Here is a 13,497-nt window from a genome sequence, read left to right on the forward strand (position 1 = left end):
CCAGGGGTGACAGCACTGTGATAACACCAGGGATATTTAGACCACAGTAGCTGCATCACCCAAAGCAAATGCTGCACGCACACACATGCACACACACACACACACACACACACACACACACACACACACACACACACACACACACACACACACACACACACACACACACACACGCACACGCATGCTCAAGCCAGAAAATAATGTACCAATACCGTGTCAACAGCTGTTGCATTGATATGACGGTCTTAAAATGTCTTGCTCTGATGGCATCAGGAGACTTTGAGCTTTCAAACAATGTATAATTTGTCCAGGCTGTGTGAAGACTGAGGCTGGAACATCTCCCCTGCAGAAGCACTAACAAGGCCAAACCCACCCACGGCTGGGACGCTGGGTTTTGAAGGGTTAATTCCTTTTTTCTTGATAAATTCCAAAAAAGGCAGATCAGGCCGCTCGAATCGTACATTAGCAGATATTTTCACTTCTTCAGAGGAACACTCTGACATGAAGAGAGAAGATCTGTTTAGATGGATCGTTGAGACAGATGTTTCGCTTTGAATCAAGCTGCTCCTCTCCTCTCGTCGGTCATATGCTGCACTCATACTGACCTTTGAAAAGAAACCCAGGCTACCAGCAGATTTACTGTTATAGCCTCTCATTTGGTCTCCGTCTTGCTCCTGTCCTTATCCTAGTCGCTTGCTAATGACTTGTCTGTCCTATATTTCAACATGTCACCAGTTTGGCTTTGATTTTAGTTTTGGCGTTGAAGAGAGGAGGCCTGGATCAAATCCAGAGTGGCGAAACTTTGGCTAATGCATGCAGACATGAAATGACAAAGACTGAAGTGTTGAATGATTAAACAAGGCCTCGCAGCTTCGCAGCCACGTATGTAAAAAGCTGATGTTTTGATAGCACAATGCTCCTGGTGCGCATGAAATTCAAATGGTGCAGAAATGCAAAAACAGATGTTCCCGCAGCCAGTCGCAGATCTCTTTGAGCTCAAACACTTTCTACCCACATCAAACCCCTGTACCCGTCAAACTGCTCTCACCCTCCTCATTCATCTTTAATGTTTAGCTATAGGATCGTATTCATGATGGGCTACGATTTGAAGGTTTATTCATATATTTACTCTCTAAGTCTCTCCAGCAGGGATAGTAAAGTCATATTGATTGACTGATTGATACACAGGTCACCAGGGTTAGTGCTAAGTCTGCTATAGCCACATTATTGCAGGTTTTCTCTCTCTTTTTTACTTGGGGCTATAGAAGGCAATAACCCAAGGCATCACTATCAACAGTCCAATCCTTCAATGAAGTTATTTCATGCACAGTTGATTTTATGTAAATTGATTGACACCTTAGGAGGGGGGGGGGGGGGCAGCGTCTGCTTTTTCACAGAGTCATAACTCTCACCGTCTCGAAGGTGGAAAGAGAGAGGGACAAACAACTAGTGTAGTAAAAGAAAAGGAAAGAGGGGGAGGGAAGACGACAGGAGAAGAGATTGTTAACATTTACTCGACTCTGCCCCCGTCCTCAGACGGATGAAAAACAAGCTCCAATCATCCTATTTACACGATAAATAAATTCCAAATCCAGGCTGCTTTTAATTGCAAATGGGAGCTCGCTGGGACCTTCCACCTCCCCGAGCTTTAGGAACTGCGCACGCCAACATCTACCTTCCCCTGGAAACCCTCACACAGTCAATTATGATAATGAATTGTCAATAAATATAAAAATTTCATATGGTCCTGCTTACTGTGAGTGGCAGCTAAGGACTTGCCTCCCAGACAAATGTGCTGCAGCTGCAGATAGGAGGTGCACCTGGGAAAGGAGCGTGTGAGTGTGTGGTTTAAATGGATGGGTCAGAACAAAGGAGGATGGGTCTAGCTATCTGTTCATTTATCTTTCTATCAGGCCGGTCTGGTCAAGAAGACGTGCTCTCTCCCTTCGCCATCAGCAAGTTGTCGCAAAATACAGATTAATTGTAAAAAAAACATTGTCCTCCAGCTTCAGTTTTGTCAGCCTCCAAGAGCAAAGCTTTGACTCTGTGTTTAGAGTCCAGTGCTTCTAAACAGATTTCTATCTTTTTGGTAACATCCACGAATCAATGAAAGCCTGTAGATCACACTGGTCAAAACCTCCCGAGCAGTTTGCACTTCTTCTTACATCCCTCTCTTGTTGCTGATTCCAGGTGGACTATGCAGTGATCGCGTCACAGGCCGGAGCCACCCTCAACAACCTGTTGAGCCACGCCCAGGAGCTGGTGGCCAAACTGCGCTCGCTGCAGCTCGACCAACGAGAGTTTGTCTGCCTCAAGTTCCTGGTCCTCTTCAGCCTGGGTGAGTCTCTCTTTTTTTCTTCTTTAGTTTTTGGGTTGACCCTTCGCACTGCAAGAGCCTTCTCCCAATCAATTACATTTTAAATTCAAATGCAGGTAAATGCTTTAGGAGAGGATTAAGGTTTGCCACTGGCAAGAGAACTAGAGGAAGGAGGGGAGGAAGGGAAAGACCAGTGAAAGAGAAAGTGAGGAAGGAAGGAAGTAGAGGAGGTGTGGTCCTTTTCCAGGAAAGAAAGAAAGGGCGGATGGAAGATTTTACACATAACTGTTTAATTTAAGTTTGCTTGTATGCAATCTCTAGATCAATAGCATTGGACATTATGAATCATAATGTTCGCAGGGTGTATCGTCACGTACAGTGGGAGGAGTGAAAGATGAAATGAGAGCGTGAGCTAGAAGAGAATGAGGAAGGAGGATGAGAAGAAGTAGTTCGTTTTGGGAGACTTAATTTTTCTCTCTCAGATCATTTCTCCTTCCTTTCACCACTTGTTACCCAAATATTTCTCATCACCTCCTCTTTTCCTCGGAGAAGGGTGGAAGGAAAGGATAAGATAGGAGGATGATAGTGGAAAAGAGAAGGAGTTGGTTGGAGGCGGGTATCGCAAAGCATTTGAGACAGAAAGGTGGAGGTGAGCCCACGGGATCATGTAGGGAAGGGAGCGAGGTGGAGGGATAAGTAGCCAAATGAGTTAAGGGATGAAGAGGAGGGTATCCTGTGTGTGTGTGTGTGTGTGTGTGTGTGTGTGTGTGTGTGTGTGTGTGTGTGTGTGTGTGTGTGTGTGTGTGTGTGTGTGTGTGTGTGTGTGTGTGTGTGTGTGTGTGTGTGTGTGTGTGTGTGTGTGTGTGTGTGTGTGTGTGTGTGTGTGTGTGTGTGTGTGTGCTCCCAAATCTGCTCCATGCTCTCTAAGCCGAGGTCAGACATTGCCAGGAGACTGTCATCTCTGTCTTTTTCCTAATAAGTCTGCAACAAATGGCCTCTGAGGGAGCGACACACACACACACACACACACACACACACACACACACACACACACACACACACACTCTCAACCAAACTTATTTTAACATCCTACATTACTGAGGCCGATGATGTTGATGCAGCTCCACTCAACCTGTCACCTGGCATCGAGAGCATCTCTGGTTTATATACATACATCCATCTTTAATCCACAAAGGTCACGCTCTCACTTCTTTATCTTCTCTAAACAAAGAGAGAGCAACTAATGAACTGCTTCACACACACACACACACACACACACACACACACACACACACACACACACACACACACACACACACACACACACACACACACACACACACACACACACACACAGGCAATCAGGCAGGATTAATGTTTGTGTTAGTGTTGTTTGGTGCTACAGCTCAGAGAGAGGGAGGGATGGTGTGGAGCTTTAGAGTGTGTACGTGTGTATATATGTGTGTTTGTGTGTGTGTGGATGCGTTTGTATGTGCAGGGTTTTTTTTTTTTTCATTGGGCTGTGGGTGTTGCTGGGTCTCAGGGTCTAAATAATTCGGCAGAAACATCATCCATAATGAAAGGCTCACCTGAGGGATATGTATCGCCCCCGGCAGTGCCTGTTCTCCGGCATCGCCCAGGCCTCTTGCAAAAGGAGCCCGACACCGACGCCGTACAGAGCTGGCTGAGGGGATCAGCGTTAGAGGAAGTGGAGGTGGTGCCGGTGGGGGGGAGAGGGGGAGGCGCCCGAGCAATGTAAAGCCAGGAGATTAAGAAATGATTTGATTAGTATCACACACACACACACACACACACACACACACACACACACACACACACACACACACACACACACACACACACACACACACACACACACACACACACACACACACACACACACACACACACACACACACACACACACACACACACACACACACAGAGCTGAACGGAGACGAGTGTGTGCGGGAGGGTTGAGATACTTTTACCTGAGGGAACGTGCATAATGTGTGTGGCAGTGGGAAAGCGGGTGTGTGTTGATGCATCGTGTGTGTGTGTGTACGTTTCGACAGCTGCCCGTGCCCAACAATTAGAGCTGCAGTGAAATAAAGCGTGAGAGTAGCTCTGCACTGACTATACGGAGTGAAAATAATACACTCTCCCTCCGTATTAGCTTTATTTCATCTCTAACACTGTGACACCGGATACAGTGACTTGAACATGTCTGAGGATTCAGGACAACTATCACAATCACAAGTGTTGCTGCAACCGCTACTAATAGTTTAATCATTATTACAATTATAGAATTACGTCCATATTGATGATTCTTCACCCCACAATTTACATCCAAGGCCAGTAGACCGTGCCACTGCAGGGAAGTAAGTGGGCCAGTTCTGCAGGAAGCTGGAAATCAAAGGTGTGGGCACAGCAGTAGACCAGATTTCATGTCCACTTAAATATATAAGTGTAAATACAATATTTCTCTATAACCTTAAACAAATGTTTCATCGGCCCAACTTTCAACTTGCTAAGCCATACATACCCAGACTTTTATTTGGTATAAGAATGATCTTATATCCTTACTGTACCATAGGGTCAGGTTTAGGATAAGGGTAGTATGACTAAGGTTATCAAAGCTAAGAATTAAACCCTTATTGATGAATATTCACCCCAGACCAGCTATCGTACCACTGTGGGGAAGTTATGAACCAGTCAGGACTTTGTGTTATAATTAACTGTGATTACAATGTCTCTCCAACCCCAACTGTAACTTTAACTCTACCGTAGCTGCCATGCATAGATATTTCGTAGAAGGCAACATTTTATTGCATTGTACATTAAAATGACATATGATTGAACATATTCTGTGGTTGGGCAGAACTATCCCGTATTAATTCTCCTTTATAGTTTATACTTTGACTTCCCTGAAAGTATTACTAGTTCCTCTACTACAACTACCTCACCCGTGTGAGTCATGGAGGTAGTGATGCAGTCTGTATTTATCCCTCTTCCTCTCTCTGCCCCTATCATTCTCTTTTTTTTTCTTCTCAGTATTTCTCCCCATATCTTCAACCCTCTCTTTCTCCATCCCTCCTCCCGTGGACGGACGATCAGTCACCCCCTCCCTGCCAGCGGAGCTCTTAGTTAAGCCAGTTGTCGATAAAGACAGGGATATAGATGTCACTCCAGCTGAGGGGAGACACTTGTCTTTATACCTTTATTTTTATATTTTTTCCCTGTCTTTACCTCTCTCTCTCTCTCTCTCTCTCTCTCTCTCTCTCTCTCTCTCTCTCTCTCTCTCTCTCTCCCCTGCCACTCTTTTCTTTAAGTGAAGTCTTTCGCTTTCTATCAAGGAGGAGATTATCACTCTTGGAGCATTGATCTCTTAAGTGTTTGTTGGACATTGAGGAATGATTGCGTGTGTTGGGTGTTGAGCAAGAGAGAGAGAGAGAGAGAGAGAGAGAGAGAGAGAGAGAGAGAGAGAGAGAGAGAGAGAGAGAGATGGCCGCTTGGGTCAGAGTTCAGGGGAGGATTACTACGAGGTGTTGTCTGTTGTCGGATGACTGTTAATGGGTCTTTGATTTTCTTTAAAAGGCTTAAAGGCCCAATAGAAAGACTGACAGCTTGTTGTTTATATGACCAGGTGACAGAGCAGCAGAGCAGAGGTGACGGACGAGTCTCACGTTCAAACTCAGAGAAAAGTTTAAAAAAAAGACTCTCGTCCTCCAACTTTGAAGTTGATTTACTCCCAGCTGTGTTTCTCTGAGCTCGGTATAGTTTCCAATATGAAACAATATTTTATTCCAAGGAACAAGGAAAAGTGCGCATCCTAAAATGAGTTATTTGATATCGCATGACTTAGAATCTGCTTACTCGCCCTCAAAATCCCCCATTGTCCTTGGAAAGTGAAAAATAACAAAGCTTCATTGATGAACTTCAACAGTAAATCATGTGCATGTGTGTGCAGCCTCAGTGACAGAGGTCAGACAGTGTTCAGCCAGCCACCAGTTAACCCAGCTCAGCGGGTCAGACCCCCATCAGGTGTAATTGGGTGAGACAGGTGCTGCCAGTCCTTGTCAGCTGAGAGGAGAACCAGAGGAGCTGCCAGAGCAGCACGGGGTGGTAAACGCTCCCAGCGGAGGGAGCAGATCTGTGGACATGTACAGCCCTGAATAATTCACCCACGTCAGGACCTTTAGTAGAAACAAAGCCAGGGAAAAGCTGATAGAGAAAAGAGTTCAGGCTTGTGTTTGATTTGTGCTCTATCACAGTCCTACTGGCTCCTACAGTGGTATTCATGGAACTTTGATTATATAAAAAAACTGGTTTTGGAACCAAATACTCTGGTAATACACACATCAATACCATTGATTAATACTTTTCAGCTGGAAAATAAAACAGAAAAACTCAAAAGAATGTAGTTAATATTACAGAATACTAGAAAAAACAATAAAAAACCAATGTTAAGATATGAGGGGCCTATGAATGTTTGGCATTGTTGTCTAGAAAATGACAAATAGTTGACTGATTATAAAATTATTTCAAATACATTTCCTATCATTAATTTAATTGATTAACAGATTATAAATAAGTCTGTCCCAAAGTGCACAATATATTTCTTTATCATTAAATAAACTGTATGCTCTTAAGGATTTCAAATTAATTGACGAAAACATATATCAGCTTTCACACCCAGTTAATGGAATGGAATAAATATTAAAACATGGTGAAATGATTTGTATTGATTGACTGTTCTGTGATCAGATCTCATTTCATGTCCATTCGTAAGAAACCAGGACAGCCAGTCACTCAAGAGCTGCCTCAGCACCACATTAACTGTCCGTCACGAGATTAATCAGGCTCTGAGCGAGGCTGGAGTTTACAGACCCTCACCCACCCATCCATCCATCCATCCATCCATCCATCCATCCATCCATCCATCCATCCATCCATCCATCCATCTATCCATCCATCCATCTCTCACCATCTCTTCAGCTTTGCTTTGTCCCCTCTCTTTCTCCATCCTTTCCTTCTCTCTGTTTTAAACATCCATCTTTGTACGCCTCGATCTATCACAACTCCATCCTCGCATCCTCCTCTATCGCTCCTCTTTCATCTTCACTTGAATCTGAACTGCCATTCATCTGTCTTCCTCCTTCACTCAGAGGTTGTTTTCACCCCTTTCCTACTTAAAGTGTCCTAACTTAAATTAGCTTTGAGTCTTCATCTGTTAGTTATTAATGTCCCCAAACTATTGAACTGATTTTCAAAAACAGATATCAATATTTAATTGAATTTTATTTACAAATTTTGTTATTAAATAATGTCAGGGATGTTTCAATGTTGATTATGTTCCCCTTATCCTCCTTTATTATTGTCATTTCATCTACATCTTCTCAAAAAACCCTGAATCATTTGTACCTTCTTCCTGTTTCTGTCTCCACTGCTGCATCCTGAGTTTCTTTCTCTCCGCTCTCTCCTCGTTTAGTCTCTGAAAATATAAAACACGTCAATTATTAAAAATCAAAAAGTGATCAAACTTACAGTGTTAACAACAGAATAACAACTTTGAGTTACATCTATACACTGAACTCTGATTCATGCTCCGCACCATGAAAGCATCTCCTCCATTCAGCCTGCTTCTGATTTAATTCCTTCAAACCATGAGTGGGTGCTGGGTTGAACCTGACGACAGAATACAGCGGCGCCGATGTTAGTGACAGTGAACAACACAAAATGAGCGAAAACAAAATGAGTGATCCTAGAATTCGGAGAACAAATGGAGAGAGGGAGCCTGGTTTCAGTTCCATTAAAGGTACAAAGTCTGCCTTAATGTTATTCCGGAATTTGAGAGGTGGGTAAATTGTGTTTACGTGCATTTATCTCTCACTGCAGACCTGCACTTTCTTCAGACCCACACACGCACCTATGCTCGGACGTGTCTCTCATTAGTATGTTTAGTGCGGCACACGGTGCAGGCAGACTCTTTCTGTTTTCGTGCACCGCGAGGTCAGACACCAATCTGCTGACAACAACACAAACACAGCAAACGTGATTAACCTTGATGAAGAAAAGACAAGCATTATCACTCGCTCTATTTCTCTATCAGACAGCATTTGTCTCCACACAATGAGAAAAACACACACACACACAAACACACACAGACACACAGACACACACACACACACATTATTCCCAGACAGGTATGTCCTAATTAAGCAACAGCCGAGGCTGCTCAGAATCAATGCCCTGATCCCAGGCCAGCGAGCGGGGAAGCTGGCTAATTCATGTACCCTGCTCCCCCCTCCCTCTTCTCGCATAAAACCTGGCAAATATTAATTTCCTGAAACTAACCAAATCATTTAGAATTCGGCCGGGGATTGATTAACGTTGGAAGTTGACGACTACTCAATATTTACACCCATTGAGACCAAATAATGGAGCATATAACTGGCACAATGCTTCACAACATAATTAAAAGCAACATAATAAGGACATTCTTTCCCCTCTTGCTTTGTGTGGGAGCCGATCGTTCTGCTGGGCTGTTAGTGAACAGAAGTGAGTCATGGTGTACGTTTGACCCGATCAATACACAAATAAAGTGTGGTCATCGTGTGCAGGGGTTGTTATGCTCCGGGAAAGCTTCTTCTCCTGCCCTCAAGGGACGGGAATCAGGATCAGGTGATAAAACCTTTATTTTACAGATGTAAAATGTGGTTAAATGGAACTTGGTTTAAAATGACAGAGTAGATGTAGCTTTTTAAATTGAACCTGTCCTGTAAGGATTGTAAGTGGTAAGCATTAAACAAACAAGTACAAAAGAACCATAGAACTCTTAGAAACAACAGAACTTAAAGACCTAGATAACAGATCTAGGTAATAGATTGGATTATTAACAATATAATAATAAAAGTGTCTTATAAACTGACCTTAAGTAAGTACATGCAGGGTTAGTGACAGGTCCACACTTGGCTTGTGAGAGGACGTTACGTCATCCCTCAAAAAGTGAGGACAGTGACTGAACGTAGTATTTGAGTCAGGACTCTTTAGTCTTTATGAAGACAGTGGACCTAAAGTAGGTTTTTACATGTGAAGTGTTTTAGATCACATGCCGTTTCAAATGAGAACAGACACATGTGGCACAAATCGTACTTCAGACTCAGTGACTGGATTGATGCAATGATGCCAGTAATACAAAAACATAGTAGTATAAAACATATGTGTAAGGTTCATAAAGAGCAATCCATGCACAGAGCGACTGCACCTCATGCTTTTTCCTCTCTCTGTTTGGAAGCTTGTTGCCGAAGTGCTCGACAAACGTGCGCTGATTGAAAAGTATTGGACTCTTTTTTACTTTTTAAACAAATCTTTTACCGCCCATCAGCCTCCTCCAGGCATCATTTTAACACGAGAGACAAAACAAACTAAAAGTCGCTCCAACTTTGTCTGCGACAGAGATGAACACGGCTCATCTTGATTGACCGCCATGACTTTTCTTTCATTTCATCAGGAGCAGGTGGGAGAGCAATGAACCTAATACTTCTGCCTATTTTCTCTCAATTTTAGCCTAAGAAATTTAACATGGCGAGCAGTCGGCTCCTGACGCCGGCTGCCACTTTGTTGGGAATTCCGTGTAATGAGGCCGTCTAAGAGGCTTTCAGACTTTATCAAGCAATAAAAGCTCCAGGTCTGCGGCACGCCGGTATTACCTGGCAATACTGCAGGCTTGTCATTAAGCGGCTGTTGCGGTGAGTTGTGGTGGTGGCAGGGATATTAAAGATCACCGACATCTCATCCCTGACCTGCGTCTTCCTTCAGCCTCAGTCTTGTATCTCGCCTGATACCTCACCTCAGAGTTTCCTGATGGATTTCGACATTTCTGCCCCGATTGTCTCCGAAGTATCTTTCAAATTTACAACCTCCAGTTTACCTTCTTTTCTTCTCTTTTCTTCTCTTATCACATTCTTACAGGATTTACATGGTGGTTTTGTTGATACTGGGTCTTTATCTGGTTTCAAACACGGCCAGTTATCAGAGTGGTTTGTTTGGAGAGGGCATTGTAAATGGAGAGCCCCCAGTCCTATACACTTATGTGATAAACAACTGATGTGACAAGAGAGACGCATTATTGTTGTTCTTCAATGGGGCCCAGATAGAGAGAATAAACAACTACTTAGGATGGAAACATAATTAAACATATTAGCTATTATAAACCGTTAAGAAACAGATAAACAGCAGAAACAATGTGCAACATTTAAAACTACAGATTCATTGGATTTACTCTTTTGACTTAAGAAACATGTCAAGTAATAATAAATCATGGCAAGCATCCTATTGAACAAGAAATGGAGGCTAAGAAAAGTTTTAGGGATTTTAGTTTTTAGGTCACACAGATGGGATTTGAACCAGGACCTTCTTGATGTGTTAACCACTGTACCACCATGCCCCCCCCACCTAAAATCTAGATTTTTCTAAATGTTTATAGTTGTCTTTGAACACAGAAATAAAGAATAAATATAGTTTAATAATAGTTAAATAATAATACATTTGTTTTCTGTAGTTTTTTCTCAAGGCTCAAATATGTATCAAAATGGAACCTTAATGGTAATTCTGTAATGTTAAAGTGTTCTTAATAGAGAAACTTCAAAATGGACAAATACATTAAAGTAGGTAAAATTAAAAGGTACAAATTAAGAAAATTAAGTAGCAAATCAATTTAGTTTGAACAAAACAGATCCAAAGGCACTGCTGCAGCAGAGTGATGCAGCAGCAGCAGCAGCAGCAGCAAATTCTCTCACCCTCCTCTTGTAGTGTTGCAAGAGTTTTTATCTCTTTGTGAATTTCAACACTCCAACACGCCCGGAGAGAGTCATAACACGTGCAGCCCTGCACTCCTGCCCGGGTCTGACGGCTGCGTGGTGGCAGTAGGATTTAATGCACTTTAACTCACTGCCCCGGCCGAAGCAATTCAGGACAGATCCCCCCTAAACCTCAGCCTCCCTCCATCAATACACCCGCTAACTACCCCAGCAGTGAGTACAATCAGACAAATGCTCCTGTAAAAGTTTTTTTAAGAGGAAAATTCAGCTTCCTGCCCTCTGCCTCCCCCTCTGCTCCCCTCTGCCACTCCCATGTGGGGTGATTTAAGACGGGCGAGCTATGAAGAAACTGTTGCCCTCCATCTCTCCCCCCCGCTCTTTCTCCCTCTCCCCTGGCCTTATTACTGGCTGTCAGTTTATTATAAAACATTAGGAAAGCAGAGGGACACTTGCAGTTACTGTCCTATCGATCGGCAGGGATAGATTCTGTGATTTAGAGTCAGCCTCTGCTCGCACCCTCCACGTTCCCGGTCTCCTATTAAGGTACCAGCGCTTTGCTTTGGCTATTGATGTCTCAACATTAACAGTTACAAGCTGCTACAGAAAATCAATGCTCAACTTTTATTACCGGCTGCATAACGCAGAGGACCTCACGCCAGCTGATACTTAGCAGTCAAAAGGTGGCGCGGATGGGCTGCCTGGCGCGTCAGGTGTTTTCTAAGTGATATCTGCAGTAATATCAATCATGCGTAGAGCATATGGGGGCTTTCAGGGGCCAGTTAAGGGCCTTGGAGCTTAAGGGTACAGCATAGGAAGGTATAGCTTGCCAAACAAATTAGCACATGCTAGTAAATATCAGCCCCCGCGCACGGCCAGAGATCTTACAAGTGAGGGTGTGAAACAAGCGTGTACGTTTTTTATCAGAAATTCTCACGCTGAATAGATTCTCACACAAAATACAAAGTGCCAAACGTCTGCGCTTTTCTCGAATGGCTTTGAACTCCTCCAGTGTCCACAAAAAAAAAAAACCACTCACATACAGTACAGTAAACTAAAACAACGATCGATCCCCCTCAACCAGCAGCACCGACCCGCCATCCATCCATCATCAGCATCAACCTGGACATGTGTGTGTTGTAACGGAGAATCTGAACCCAGGTAGCGTGGATCTAGAGCGGCTGAGCCCTCTCAAACATTTATGAGGGGGCTACCGAGCAGCGGTACAGCAGCCCTTCTGGGACAAACAGCCCCCGGTTCTGTACTCTCAGTCCCGATCAATGGAACTCAAGTTCATTACACACACTTTTCAGCCGAGCGGCGGCAAATGTTGCCCCCCCCTGCCCCTTCCTCCTCCTCCTCCTCCTCCGATAGTCGAGCAGCCCACCGCTGGGGCCGCATTACACTTGCTTGTTTACGTGACTGCGTGTGCGAAGACAGGGGCAGAGAGTGCGTACCAGTGTGCATTTGTGTGTGTGTGCGTCTGTGTGTGTGTGTGTACGTGCAAGCAGGGGTTTTCTCCCAGTGGCCAGAGCTCGAGGTTATCATTATGTACAGGTCAGCCCGCTGCAATGCTAATGCAAATGCATTCTCAGTGGCCGCAGCTCGGGTCCCAGCGCTGTGCTAGCTAGGGTAGCTACTCCTCACCAATTAAAGGCTGAGGGATGTCTGGGATGGGGAGGACAGGCTCGGACTCTCTGCTGCGAACAAGCTCACATTAGCCAAGGAAAACAGATTCAGAGAACAAATCGTGCATAGATCAGAGTGCGGCAGAAAACCCCCCGCTGTAGATTCAAGCGATTTGTTGACAGGAGATCATCTGGTCCCTGGCTGTGATTTCATGCAGCTTATAATTTCTTAGATGACTTATTCACTTTGATTTGACACTGCGCAGCTTTACTGTGACCACACTGACCCACACGTATTCAAAGTATCCAAACAGAACTATTTCCAAACTATGCTTAGGGTTTATCTCACGATAGATGATACCGTCTATTAATGCCACAGGCAAAGAGTCACAGCGATATGTTGTAATCATTTTCTCGGGTCAATGAGCGTCATCTCGGTAACATCGTGAACTTAGAAAGAAAAACCTGAGCTGGTTCTTGTCAAACGAAACGCGTCAATGTTTTCTCGGCACCAGTGCGAGATGTGTAGCTTATTATTTGGAGCGGTGCACAACAGTGAGAAAAGAACAACTGCCTTAGTAATGCAGGGTATCAGAGCACCTGTCTCGACATTACTCAAGTATTACATGCAAACAGCAGTGTTGCACAACCCTCCCTGTGGAGCTGTCTCAAGCAGAGATCTCTCTTTTCTTGGTTGTTTTTTTTCCTTTTTCTCGCTGCTATGCTCTAAGGG

General features: G+C 44.0%; 1 protein-coding gene across 1 annotated transcript in view; it reads left to right on the top strand.

The window, feature by feature from the left end:
* nr5a2 (nuclear receptor subfamily 5, group A, member 2) overlaps window positions 1-13,497 on the top strand; it is a 65,683-nt gene that overhangs the window by 38,913 nt on the left and 13,273 nt on the right. Inside the window, exon 6 of the mRNA XM_034583244.1 lies at window positions 2,191-2,338. Coding sequence (XP_034439135.1) covers window positions 2,191-2,338 — 148 coding nt within the window. The remainder of the gene's footprint in view (window positions 1-2,190; window positions 2,339-13,497) is intronic.

The sequence above is a fragment of the Hippoglossus hippoglossus genome, chromosome 4 (genome assembly GCF_009819705.1).
Source record: "Hippoglossus hippoglossus isolate fHipHip1 chromosome 4, fHipHip1.pri, whole genome shotgun sequence".
NCBI classification, from domain to species: Eukaryota; Metazoa; Chordata; class Actinopteri; order Pleuronectiformes; family Pleuronectidae; genus Hippoglossus; species Hippoglossus hippoglossus.